Source organism: Aquarana catesbeiana, linkage group LG05 (genome assembly GCF_042186555.1).
Source record: "Aquarana catesbeiana isolate 2022-GZ linkage group LG05, ASM4218655v1, whole genome shotgun sequence".
Taxonomy (NCBI): Eukaryota; Metazoa; Chordata; class Amphibia; order Anura; family Ranidae; genus Aquarana; species Aquarana catesbeiana.
In genome coordinates this window covers 239,498,756-239,512,846 of record NC_133328.1, presented here as the reverse complement: position 1 = coordinate 239,512,846, position 14,091 = coordinate 239,498,756, and the positions used below count along the sequence as shown (strand labels likewise).

The window sequence follows — 14,091 nt, the reverse complement described above, 5'->3', positions numbered from 1 at the left end:
GGCCCTGCTGCAAAATATTATATCTAGAATTGTAATTACATGCCCCTGTTAAACAGGGGCAGAAATATTGGGCCTTAGGCGGTGGTGGTGGTTCACAACACTGTAAAGCCTCACAGATACTCTTGTTGAGCGCAGGAACGGGCCCTGCTGTGAAATATTAGATCAAAAATTGTAATTACAATACAGTGCAGCCATAGTGCAGTTGCTACTACTTTTCTGGTGGTGTACATAGTACACAATACAGTGTAGTGCGCTGTTGCAAAACAAAATATACATCATGTCCAGAAGGCCACCAAGGAGAGGCAGACGCTTACAGGCCACTAAAAGAGGGCAAGCAGGCTCTGTGTCTACAGTCAACAGTGCTGATCATGGACATGGTGCATCCTCTGCCAGTGGCAGTGGGGCACACTTTTCCTTTTTTTCTGCTGCTGGCCGTGTTATTGAGCCAGAACATGCAGAAGAGTCGGTGGAGCGGATAACAAAGCCGTCCTCATACTCCTCATCCTCTGTCACCCAGGCTCAGAGTAGTTTTCCTTCCTATGCAGCTGCCAAAGCGGCCTATTCCACCGGCTCCTTGTCGACAGTCACTCCTTCCATAGCCCAACCATCATGCACAGAGGAGTCCCCCGAACTATTCGACCACAGTGTCAGGTACATGCTGCTGGAGGATGCGCAGCGACTTGAGGCCTCCGATTTGGTTCCCTGGTTAAGGAAGGGAGTAACGTGAGCCTAGAGAGAGGGGGTACCCAAGAAGGACAAAAAACTGGCAGTCATTTTCCTCCAGCTGCAGCATAGTGCCAAGTTTGCTCCAGTGAAGAGGAGGGAGGGGATGATGAGGTCACTGACTCTACTTGGGTGCCTGATAGAAGAGAGGAGGAGGCACAAATCCAACGAGGCAGGAAGTCCTCTAGGGAGCAGCTTAAGTACCCTACTGCATCACACCGCAGAGCTCCGGATGTGCAGGGCGCTGCTGACTCCCCGCTGATTTTGAAAAGTTCCTTGGTGTGGGCCTTTTTGGACACGTGTGCAGAAGATCACACCATTGCTGTTTGCAACCTATGTCTGAAATTTGAGAGCTGGAACTCAAATTTTCTGACAACAAAATCTGTTGTCGTAAATTCCGATTGTTTGTACACAATTCCGACGCACAAAATTCCACGCATGCTCGGAATCAAGCAGAAGAGCCGCACTGGCTATTGAACTTCAATTTTCTCAGCTCGTTGTACGTATTGTACGTCACCGTGTTCTTGGCGATCGGAATTTCCGACATTTGTGCGACCGTGTGTATGCAAGACAAGTTTGAGCCAACATCCGTCGGAAATAAATCCAGGATTTTGTTGTCGGAATATGTCCGATCGTCTGTACGCGGCAATACACATACTGTTGGCTAAAACAATTCCAGCATATTGTTTGTATTACAGCACATTTTTGCTAGTATATAATACTAAGGGTAATAGCCTTAATTTTGTTAAATAACATTTCTACCATCGTAAGATCATATCCTATTCATTCATTCCAGGGTAAGCAATGTTTTGACCAAAAAAGTAGATGCTGACTTGCTGGCTAGCTGCTGGTGCTGCTATCCATATGCTGGTGCTTCAAATATATATTTTTACATCCGTGTCAGTTAACTTTAACCATTTAGAATTGCAAATAAAGGCATACAGTTCAACAGGACATAAAATAAAAATATTACAAGCAAAGCAACTTCTAGTGCCAATCGTAATCTGTAACAAACTGTTCATGAGTCAAGTAAGAAGGCTGGGGTTGCACAGCTATCCATCTGTTCACCATCTGCTACAATAAAAGAGCTGATGTTAATTATTTAGTTATACCATAAAAGTAATTGAATATTTACCCTCAGGTTAAGTGCCAAGTAAACCAGATGTAGACACATTACATGATGATTAACAATTTGAGGTAAGTATGGCACATATTATGCCTCCTACATGTCTTCTGGAGATGTATATGTATAAATAGTATACTGTATTTTAAAGCTGACATTCTCTGGTAAAGATTTTATTATACGAATTTTCAAAATAATTAAGTTTTCTCCTTCTGAACCCCATAAATTACAACCTTATATATAAATAAAAGCAATAGTTGCAAAGCTCTTTTAACCACTTAAGGGCCGAGTCTCTTTCTGAGATTTGGTGTTTACAAGTTAAAAACAGGGGTTTTTTTTGCTAAAAAACTTACTTAGAACCCCCAAACATTATATATTATTTTTTTTCTAACAACCTAGAGAATAAAATTGTTGTTGCAATACTTTTTGTCATGCAGCGGTCTTACAAGCACCCTTTTTTTGGAAAAAATTCACTTCTTTGAATTAAAAAAATAAGACAAAAGTAAAGTCAGCCCAATTTTTTTTTAGATTGTGAAAGATGATGTTACGCTGAGTAAATTGATACCCAACATGTCACGCTTCAAATTTGCGCCTGCTTGTGGAATGGCAGCAAACTTTTACCCATAAAAATCTCCATAGGCGATGTTTAAAAAATTCTACAGGTTGCATGTTTTGAGTTATGCCGCGTACACACGGCCGGACTTCCCGACAGAAAAAGTCCGATGGGAGCTTTCGGTCGGACATTCCGACCGGGTATATGCCCCATCAGACTTTTTCTGTTGGCATTTCCGATGGACTCAGATATAGAACATGTTCTAAATCTCTCCGTCGGAAATGCCGTGTGTACGCGGCATTACAGAGGAGGTCATTTTTTTTTCCTTATTCATTTTACCTTTTATTTTACATTTTTACACTGTTCTTTAAAAAAAAAAAAAAATGTTGTCACTTTTATTCCTATTACAAGGAATGTAAAAATCCCATGCTAGAAAAAAGTATGACAGGATCTCTTAAATATGAGATCTGGGGTCAAAGAGACCTCAGATCTCATATTTACACTAGAATGCAATAAAAAAAAAAAAAAAAAGTCAAAACGACAATTTGCGTACCATTAGTATGCAAGACAAGATCCTGGCACACACCTTTTTGACAAAAATCAGACGCTCGGTCGTCCAACAATCGTACCGTGTGTACGAGGCTTAAGTCCCATTTACTAAAATACATTACATTTAGGCAGGTCTAAATGTTTTGTGCAATGTATGATTTTCTCAGAGAATCAAGGGTTTTAGAAGCCTAGCAATACTGTTAGATTCCAACACTGTTTTCCTGTTTAGTAAAGTGAGTCCTCCATACTGCTTGCTCCTGCAGTTAAGGGAATGCCATACACTGTTTCCCACTGTAGCACAGTAAATTTGCCAAGCTTTCCCTGTAGTACAATGATTGGCCCACTTTCACCAAAACACAATTCAAAAAATCCATCTAACTGTACCTAAACACAGCAGCATTTGTCCATATCTAACTGCAAGCAAGCTTTTTGCCTATAACTCTCCCTATAAGCATGTGTCCTTATAGGAAGCAACCAGGCTTTCCAGCATCAATTATAAATAGGCAGCAATTGCAGCATAAAACAACTAGACAGCAACTAGGATACCCCCCCTTTTTTGTGTTTTGGTATGTTTTGTTTTCTCCTTACCTACTTTGGAGGAATATTATAGCACTAATATATGCTTGAAGTGATACTTTTGGCTACTTACCCTTGGTCACATGTATTTAAACATTATATATGGTGTCGCCTAAAAGTGTAGTGGACTCCTCAGTGAACTCTGCTGACAAGATAGTGAGACCCATCCTTTCCAACAACCCCTGAATGTGTCCTGACAAAGAAAAATAGGGAAACGCGTTGTGCACAGGGGCTCACTGTTCATGTAGTGCAGATTTTCTCTTTTTTGGCGTCCTGTACTCTCGCCCATGATATGATATGTATTTTTAACTTTTTCTCTCTTTTTTGTTCTATTGCCTTATGAATTATCAATAAAATATATTTTTATATTCCAACTCTCACCCAAAGTGCCTTTAAAGTTCGACCTTGGAGCATTTTTTTCTCTTTTCCCCTTCTTATCAAATGATATGGGACAGTAACTAGGGCAAATGGACGGATCCTTGTCTCACAGTCCTTTGGGGATGTGAGCCTGCAAAGTGACCTCTGGTGACCTCTGCACGTCTCTTAAGAGCAGGGCAATTTGGCTGCAGGGTGGTTTCCTGCACCCGCAACCAGCCTGCAGACTGTGGGCAAGTGTGAACCTAAGGGAATTATATGCTGCGGTGAACCTGTGGACTAATTTATCGGAGAAAGTCTTGTAAATGCCTAAAAGTATACCCATCAGGCCTGGGCGCTTTACCAGGTTTCATAGATGACAGGGCCAGTAGAAACTTGTCTGGTCAGTGGGACTTCTAGGTCTGAGACTACTTCTAGAGATAGGGTGTGCTCCACCAACGCCAGAATATGCTGCCGAGAGGCCTCATGCTTGTTGTTCTGGGTGGATATTGGGGTACGCTCTGTCAAGTTATACAAGCAAGTGTAGTAGTCCCAGAAGACCTGAGTGTTTACAGAAGATAAGGAGGCCAGACTATTCTCCTTGGTTTTAATATGGAAGTCTTCAAGGTGCTGGCCTACAGTCTACTGGGTTTATTCCCACATTCGTAAAACGCTCTCCTACCCTGAACAAGTTTTGCCTTATGCTTATCTAAGTGTAGGGAATTTAAAATTGTCTCTTAGACTTTTAAGGCCTCGGGGGGTGGAGGCTATAGACCTTCAGACATTCGTTCTCTAGTCAGGATCGGGGATGGAGGGAGATGCACCACCGTCTCCTCTGCAAAGGATAATACATGGTAGTATTACCAAGTACAGTGCCTTCTGTATACTGTATATCCCGAGAGATCACAAAACTATGAAACAAATAGCAACACTATATAGAAACATTTTTCATGCTGGGCAGCACAAACTTATCCTAGACAATGTAAAGAGTAACCCAGAGAAACAAACCCAGGGGGCAGAATGGGGTCTATGCCCAATCTGAAGTTCTCAGACACTCTCAAAATAACCATTGGCAGAGAACAGTCCAGTCTAAAACATCAACTGTCTGTTACTGCGGGGAGCCCCCTTAATGTACAGAATAATACGGAATAAATAAAGTAACTGTATTTGGTTACCAGTCACAGAGACACAAACTTTGGTGCAGGTGAGAGAGGGGAGGCGACTAGTAAGCAGATATTGGGGAAAAAAAAGGACTTCTGTGGGGTCAATATTTTTTGGCTCCGGGGTCGGGATGAGGACGGTGGACGTCTGGAGTGAAAGCGCCTTCTTCTCCGAGGTCTCGGCCTGGACAAAGCCTGGCAGAGCCAGCCAGTCAGAAACCTCTATGGCCTTGCAGTCCAGAAATTGACATAACTGCACCAGCACTGCAGGATGTAGTAGTGAAATTTGGATGGTGAGGGGAAAAGGGGAATCCCCATCAGTATGTCGCTTTTTGGGTATGCATATGGTTAAGTAGCAGCTTTGGCAGGCAGCGCCAGTATAGCATTTTTGGGCACAGGTCTGGGAAGAAAAGTTGGATCATGACCCCATCAAAATCCAGAGTGCCTCTACACCACCCAGTGAAGAATGTCCTCCTTAATCAGGAAGACATGAATCAGAGTACTACCCTAGGTTACAATTGTATAGGGTTAGCTGAAACTCAGTGTATTTGGTTTATTTCAGTGTGGGTGTATGGGGCATTACCCAAAAGAATATCTGTTTTTTGGGGATTTGATCCTCTGGTAACCTCCAGGATGCTTCTGATCCTGACGTTATTTCGTCTGCTCCTATTCTTGGAATGCTCCAGATGTGGCTGCATTAGGATCAGGCGTTGATGTTGGTATGGAGCTGCTCCTAAGTGGAGGAAATGCCAGATCCAGATTCTGTCTGCTGAGCTTTCAGAGCCTCCAGTCTGTGATACTTTGATGCAGATGTCTTCTAATTCCTCCCGCAGCACCAATCATTTACTGAATATCGGTCTTGGTCGGGAGGGCTTGGAGCAGCTGGCGGATGTCTGTGTTCTACATTGAGGTGGCACTGAAAGGACTACAGGACCTGGGAGATGGGGTTAGTGAACACTTGGTTGGTATCACCAGGGCGAGATCAGAGAGTTTGAGCGAGCCACTCCCTGTGAGTGAGTTGGCACTGTGGTGAGGCTGATGCCAGAGTCGGTGGTTTAGGTAGACAGAGAGGGGTCTGGCGACTGCTGCTGGGATGGTGCCATGTTGTAAATCATATTGGGGCACAACGCTCCTCTTACCAAGAGATAACGGGTGATGTAAGGGTTGTTTAGGGTGCCAGATTCTCCAGAGGGGTTACCCCGCTTCAGCTTGGGTGGGTTGAGCTCTTCATGACACGTACACATCCCCTCTTATACAGTGGTCACCAGCACAGGTGTCCCCATTGGAAGATTCCTCCTTTCCTCTTGTTCAACTCACACATTGTGGATTTCCCAACACTTTCTGTGCCAAAAGTAATTATTACCAGGACCTATAACCAGGGTGAGCCTCCCCAGCAGGGACACTAAAAGCAATAAAAATCTTAAAAAATCACTAATCCTTCCTATGCTATGCAAAATTTATGAGAAAATTTTCTAGCTTTGCATACACTTTAACCAAAAGCATTATACATCTATTTAAGTGTTTAAAATGTAATATCCATGTTACTGTTACCGTGGTTGAAAAGTAATTCGCAACATCAGTTTTCCTTTAATTTTTTGTCTATCTTCTGCCCAACCCTTTGAACATCAATGGCCTCCCTTCCCCTTCAGTGAGAAATTTAGAGCATAGTATGAGGTATACCATATTAGTTGTGTAAGTGAGGAATTATACGAAGTTGTTAGCTTTTAGAGATTAAGGCTCAGGTTCACACTGGAATCGGCTGTGGATCGTACAGAAACGATGTGCGTCCCTGTTCTTCAGTTCAAGGACGAATCAGGGCCAAATCTCTGCCTGAATTCGGCCCTGAAATGGAGCCAAAGACTTACAGCATTTCTGTGCAGTGCGTTCCACAGCCACCCCGGAGATATGTGAACCTGCTCCATAGAGAGCCGGTCACATTCTCCTGCTATGCGAACTGGATGCGGGGAAACTCGCATCCAATTTGCATAGGTGTGAACCCAGCCTCAGAGAATTTAAAGACAGGTATCAAAAGTCTTGGTATTATATTAGATTGTTGTATTGAACTGTATTTACTTGTTCAGTTGTGTATGTAATTTCCTGGTTTTGTTTCTTTGAATTTCTAAGCATGGTTAGTGGGTCAGTACTAGAGGTATGCAGTTGTCTTGGTATTCAGATGTTACTGGTTACTAACTGTTGCTTCACATTAGGTTTAATTTAAAAATGTTTCCTTGCATATTTATGCTTGCTCATTCTGTGGTTCCCTGCACTCCCAGTGGGGCGAAACAATGTATTTTAATAGTCATTGGGTGATTTCTATACTAATAGAGAAGAGGTTCAATCTTTGTGCATGCGCAATTTTTGTGAATGTTCACACTGCAGAGTAAATGATAGTAAATACGATCAAGCTGCATTTAGTTTAAATATCCAATCATGTACTAGTGTAAATTATTTTTTTTTCCAATTCACGTCACACCTCTACTTTCTTTAGTAACTGTCACAAATATTGCATATGTTAATGGACATCTCTACAGAAAGAAAAATGCTAGTTATATAGCTGGGATGCTGTTCCAATTGATTCATCATTTTGAGTCACTGGGATCAGCTTTGCAGTCTGTGCATGGCTAGCAACCTATTATCAATCATGCATTTCTTTGAACTGCTGTCACGTGACTTAGAAGTGCCCATAATGGGGGTTGCCCATCCTTTTGCCAGTGTGTGTTGTGGAGATCTGGAGTAGACAGGGAGAGCTGACAGAATGTTAGCAGGGAGATATAGTTGTTATACATTGTTAGATAAAGTACCATGAAAAGTGCTGCACTGTGCTACATTAAAGTGGTTGTAAACCTCAGACATGAAATCTAAACAAAGCATATCCTTCTGTAGTGTAGATCTGCCTCTCTCAAAAGCACTAAGTGTAATTTCTCTCTGCTGCTTCATTTCTATACTGTCAGCATAAATTACTAAGTTTTCCTGACACCAAGAGAAAAATGGAGACAGGAGGGATCTCCAACTGATTGACAGCCTCAACTCTGTCCCTGTGTGCTGTGTGAGGGGGTGTCCCTTCCGTCCAATCAGTACTCAGAGCTCTTGTAAACAGTGTAACTGCAGCTCCCCTCCCCCTGCTATGTGAGTCTGAGAAAAATCCTTTTTATCACTGAGTTTTACAAAGATGTTCAGGACAAATGGCTGCTAATAAACAGGTACAACTTATGTAAGAGGATTTGTTTCATTTCTGTGCATCACCCGAGGCCAGTCACTTCACTGGGTATAGGTAAGGGTTTACAACCACTTTATAGTGAATTACAGTGTGATGAATTGTAGTGCGTAATACCCCCACCCCTGTGCTCAATATTCTGTATTGTGCTACTTAACTGGGAATTGCAGTGTGATGGGTTACATAGTATTGTGTACCCCCCTTTATTTTCACAGCTGAACTGCTGAACTGCTCTCTGAGTGCTCCGCTGTGACTTATATAGGCGGAGACCCCGCCCCCTTATGCCGTCACAGTCCCTGGGCATGCTGGGACTGTGACATTTTAGGGGGCGTGGTCAACGACCAGCAGTCCAGCCGGAGAGACCGTCGTGTCAACATCTGGAGAAGAGAAGAGGGAAGAAGACAAGAAGCACAGAAGTCCAGACCTCCACTGGCAAAAGAGCAGCATGAAGACAACGTAGGAGCCAGCAGAGGAACTGGAACACCGGGAGAAGAGGCTAGAAAGAGCGGAGATGAACCAACCGGATGCCGGGAGAAGAGGAACCAGAGGGACCCCCGAGGCCGGAAGAAGACCCCCGAAGCCGGAGGAAGTCCCCCGAAGCCGGAGGAAGACCCCCCCGGAGCTGTCTAATAAATTATTTTAAAAACCTGTGGAGTGTGTTTTATTATTGACACTTTTTCCCTAGGTAGATGGGTAGGGGTACCATGTACCCCATACTCATTCACATAGGGTGGGGGGCCGGGATCTGGGGGCCCTCTTATAATAGGGGGCTCCCGGATTCCGATAAGCCACCCCGCCCGCAGACCCCGACAACCAACGGCCAGGGTTGTCGGGAAGAGGCCTTTGTCCTCATCAACATGGGGACAAGGTGCTTTGGGGTGGGGGGCCCCGCAGGGCCCCCCTCCCCCAAAGCACCCACCCATGTTGAGGGCATGCGGCCTGGTACGGTTCAGGGGGGGGGCGCTCGCTCGTCCCCACCCCCTTTCCTGACCGGCCAGGCTGCGTGCTCGGATCAGGGTCTGGTATGGATTTTATGGGGGACCCACGCCGTTTTTTTGGAGTAGGGGGTTCCCTTTATAATCCATACCAGACCTAAGGGCCTGGTATGACCTGCGACGGGGCTCGCAAGGTGTCAATCTCGCCGATAAAAGCGGCAAGATTGACTTCCTTTTCTAGTCCCGTCGTACCCGAGACACGTTCAAAATGAACGGACTTGTCCGTGTGTGGGCAAGTCCGTTCATTCTGAAAGTCCGCTGTAACTCTGGCAAAAGTCCGTTGGAAAGACGGGCGGACTTAGCCTGCCGGAAAGTCTGGTCGTGTGTAGGCAAGTCCGTCCATTCAGGTAGTCCGCCGGAAAGTCCAGCGCAAAGACCGTCGGACCAAGTCTGCTGCAAAGTCCGCTCGTGTGTACGAGGCATAAGAAAACCCACACAAAGAGATTTTTTTGTCAACACTGTCAACTCTGTAAATGGAAGCTACAAATTTAACCATCCTAGATGCCTGCTTTATAACCTCATTAACAATAGAACAAAAGAGCTTGCAAACATTAACATATGTGATGATCTCTTACCCAATATAATTTTATTTCTTACGTGTGATACTATGTCAACTATTCATTGGACTGTCCATGTGGCCTATGCTATGTATGGAGGACAACCCAAAAACTTAAGACAGAAATGGTTAGCATAGATGGAACATCAAAATGTTTTTATGACACTTACACCTATTACACTTAGATAAGGGTAACACCCATAAGTAACTAGTTAGTAGTAATATGACCAGTATAATAAACTTAAATCAAGAGAATAATGCTTGATTTTTACACTTAAGACTTTTCATCCCAGAGGACTATTATCTTCAACTCCAAATAATGTGAGATCTCATGATGACTTTTTTATGCCTCCTATCACCAGCATTAGGCCATACTTATTTGGACTGCAAATCATATGCTTTTTTAATATAACAGTATCATCATTGTAATATCATAACATAATATCTTATGGCACCTATGTTTGCAAATTAATGAAATTTTGCAGTTTTAAATTTTGTTGTTTTAATATTTTCTGTTTTTAAACATTTTTAAGTTCTATTCTTATTTTTTGTGGGGGGGGGGGGGGGGGGGGGGCGGTGCAATTAGCTTGTCTTGCCTACGGCACAAAAAAGTTAAGCACCGGCCTGGGTCCAGGTACTTTAATTGGTGAGCTAGTTCCAGCAACGACTTCCAAAAATTGCAGATGCTACAGAACGTCTACAGAGTCTGCATTGACTGCTGAACACTGGCTGACAGGTATAGAGAGGACTAATACTTTAACAGGAGATTATTCAGTTAAACCATAACATTCTATGAGAGCAGAGCAAGGATTGGGACTAGTATTTTAGTGAAAACATGGAAGGGGTTTGTTGGACAGGCTAGATGGGGGGCCAACAAATAAGTAATGCCAAATGCCCCAGAAAAACGCATGCTCATGTTGATGGAGGAGGAGAAATGTAAATATATAAAATAATATCCCAGATGTCCATTGAGGCAAAAGTAGAGATGCAATTACCATTCATGCGGAACTTTTGATCAACAAGTTAAGAATTTTCAGATCCAGAATGAGCCCAATGCCTTCATTTGGAACTGTGAGCAGGATGGAGTAGTAGCCCTGAAAGTGTTCCAGCAACAAGGATTGTTCCATCTTTGCAGGGAACAAGACAAATTTGAAAGCATGAAGTGGGGAGGAGGCAGAGTCTGAAACTCCAGTTTTAGTCAATGGGAATGACATTCTAGACCCAAACATCAAATAATTCTTTGGATCAGTAGGTTAAAAAGGCCAAAAGACATCATCCCACTCAGACGGGGCGTGCATCGTTTTGAAGAGGACTCGGAGCCAGACTTAGCTGGCTTGGAAATCAACATCTTTCAACAAAAGTGTGTTCCAGACTTAGATTTGAGATTGGAGACCTGAGAGGGATGTAAAAAATGTTTCCTAGTTCCAGGAATAGGTCTACTGGCAGAAGCACAAGCATTTTTCTGTGGGATAGTACTCTTACCCCCAGCACAATCCTTGATGTGCTTATTCAAGGAGGGATTAAACAGGTTTTTTCAAAGGCAGTCACTTGAGCTATTTCTTGTGAGAGAGTTCTGATGACAAGCATTTGAATCAAAAGATCCTTTCAATATGGATGGAGAGAAGGTTCCTTTTGTCCACTGGGTCCTTGAATACAGTATTATTCTTTACAGGGAGTGTTGGTATCTTGTTAAGACAAGAAGTGTCTGAATACACCACAGAGACCATCAATTTCTGCAGGGAACTCTCCTCAATAGTGTACTCCTGAACAAGATATTTTGGAACAGCAAAGAGATTTCAGGCTGAGGCCAGTCACCATACAAGACCGGTTCTAACAGTTTTGACTGCTATCATGTGTTCCAGCATAGATGAACAAGATGGCTCTACAGTGTTCGAGAAGCTCTGTATTATAGGTGCTGTGCATGTTAGATATTGCATAAATAAGGTAGAATTGTCAAGAATATTTCCTTTGGGATTACGTTTACCATCTAACAACATGAAGTGTTTTCTACAACAAGGACTTTAGTTTCATCTGTGTGCTCCAAGCTACATTTATGCATCATGCTGCACTAAGCCTTCCTGAACAATGATGCCCATTTGTACAAACGTCCTTCCTAACCCCACTATAAGAATCCACTACTGAAGGCAGCTGAGGGTTATATGAAGGACTACCTTTTAAATGTAAAAATACCAAACATAAGAAAAGAAAGATGATTTCACTTTTCCAATACTTTTTCACTTACTGGCTACTCTCTCACACCTTCCACCCTTTTAATCCTACATTTCATTTACTGACCTGTCTCTGCATATTATACCCACAAGGACAAAACCAAAAAGAAAAAAATAAGATGATACTTAGCCCAAATTTATTATCAAGAGCACACGAGTAGTAAAAATAGCTGGATATGAAGTAACTAATATGAAAAATGTATATGGAGTGAAACAATGATTGTGTCTGGGGTAGGTGAATAAATGCTGACACTTGTTCTCAGGTCAATTCCATAATCAATTTTTTCTTTCCAAACAGAGAGAAAGATGATAATGCACAATAAAGAGAAGTCTTCAATCATCTATATCACCTTTGGTATATGTTTACATCTAAATGTCAATGAATGTCACTATATTTGTAAGAATGTTTTACACTTAAATGTCAATCTTACCTAACATTGTCATGTCTTTGAATGTAAATTTTATGGAAAATTCTCTCAGGTGGCTTCAGAAAATCTTCTTTCATTTCCATGGCAACATTTCTGGGTAAAAGGCTCATTAAAAGACGTTCCTACAAAAAAAAAAAAGTAAATGTTTCTGATTTTTATTTGATACAAACTATGAGATACAGAGACATTAAAAGTATTATCAATGCAAAGAACATCTCACACAAAAAAACGATTTTGTCATTAATACTATTACTACATATAACACTTCAATTCACTATGCTATTGACTTATTAAAGCAGTATAGACTGTTCAATTAGCAAAGTGAATTCTTCCTTTTGCAAGGCAGTTTTCACTAAGCTTAATTGGTGACAATTCCAGGCTAAAGCCTCATACACACAATCGGATTTTCCGCAGACAAAACCTCGGACTTTTGTCTGAAGGACGGTGGCCAAGAACTTGTCTTTCATACAAACGGCAAGGAATTGTCGGCCAACAAACACGAACGTCGTGACGTACTAGATGGTTTTTCAGCTCTTTAGCGCCACCCTTTGGACTTCTTCTGCTAATTTCGTGGTAGAAGTTTGGTGAGTGTTGATTCGCGCTTTTAATTTTGTGCTTTTCAGTTCGTTTCTGAATGGCCGTTCGTCAACCAGCCATGTTGTGGAATGGGAGGAGATAACGTGTTATTTATTATTGGCCTTGGAGTTATTGCTTTGACCCAAGTCCAGTCCAGGAACAGGAGGAGGAGGATTTCTTGGACCAAAAATTGGTTGCTTTATTAATTGTGACCAATTATGTCATATGCTTTTGCTGCAGGAGCTCCAGGAGAATAATCCAGATGATTTTCAGAATTATTTCCGGATGACAGACCCCTGCTTTCACCAACTCTTGGCATTGTTGACCCTCTATATTAAGAAGCAGGACACATGCATGAGGCTTTTATTTCATTTTTTGGTTGAATAATGATTTGATTTGGTATATTTTTGGATGCATAGAATGCACTTTTTGGTTAAGTTCTATTGGCAGATAGCATGTCTAATTTTATTTGTTTTCTTTTTTTAATGCACAATAAAAAAATTGTGGAGAATAATACTTGGCTATGTGTTTTACTTCAAATGACAGTTTGGGAGTAGGCAGTTACATTTTGTCATAGGCAGCTTTCGATGCATACTTGCGATTGGGAGCTCCAGATCATTAACCACTTGAGCTGCGGAAGGTTTTACGTCCTTCATGACCAGAGCATTTTTCTATTCAGCACTGTGCTACTTTAACTGGCAACTGTGCGGTCATGCAACACTGTACGCAAATTACATTTTTATAATTTTTTTACACAAATAGAGCTTTCTTTTGGTGATATTTGATCACCACTTTTTTTTTGCCATATAAACGAAAAAGGACCAAATTATTTTCTTTTAAAAAACCTCATATTTTTTTACTTTCGGTTATAAAACATATCGAATAAAAAAAAAAAAATCGAATGAATTTATGCCAAAATGTATCCTGCTACAATGTCTGGTAAAAAAAAATATATATATATAATAATTGGTTTGTGCGAAAGCTATAGTGTCTACAAACTATGGTATATACTGGAATTTACACAGCTATGACACTCTACTGGTAATGGCAGTGATC

The 14,091-nt window shown here is 41.9% G+C and overlaps 1 protein-coding gene across 2 annotated transcripts in view; it reads right to left on the bottom strand.

Moving 5' to 3' along the window:
* Window positions 1-14,091, bottom strand: part of ADCY1 (adenylate cyclase 1) — a 525,405-nt gene that overhangs the window by 350,962 nt on the left and 160,352 nt on the right. For both annotated transcript variants that reach the window (XM_073630633.1, XM_073630634.1), the window contains exon 3: window positions 12,463-12,581. In XM_073630633.1, coding sequence (XP_073486734.1) covers window positions 12,463-12,581 — 119 coding nt within the window. The remainder of the gene's footprint in view (window positions 1-12,462; window positions 12,582-14,091) is intronic.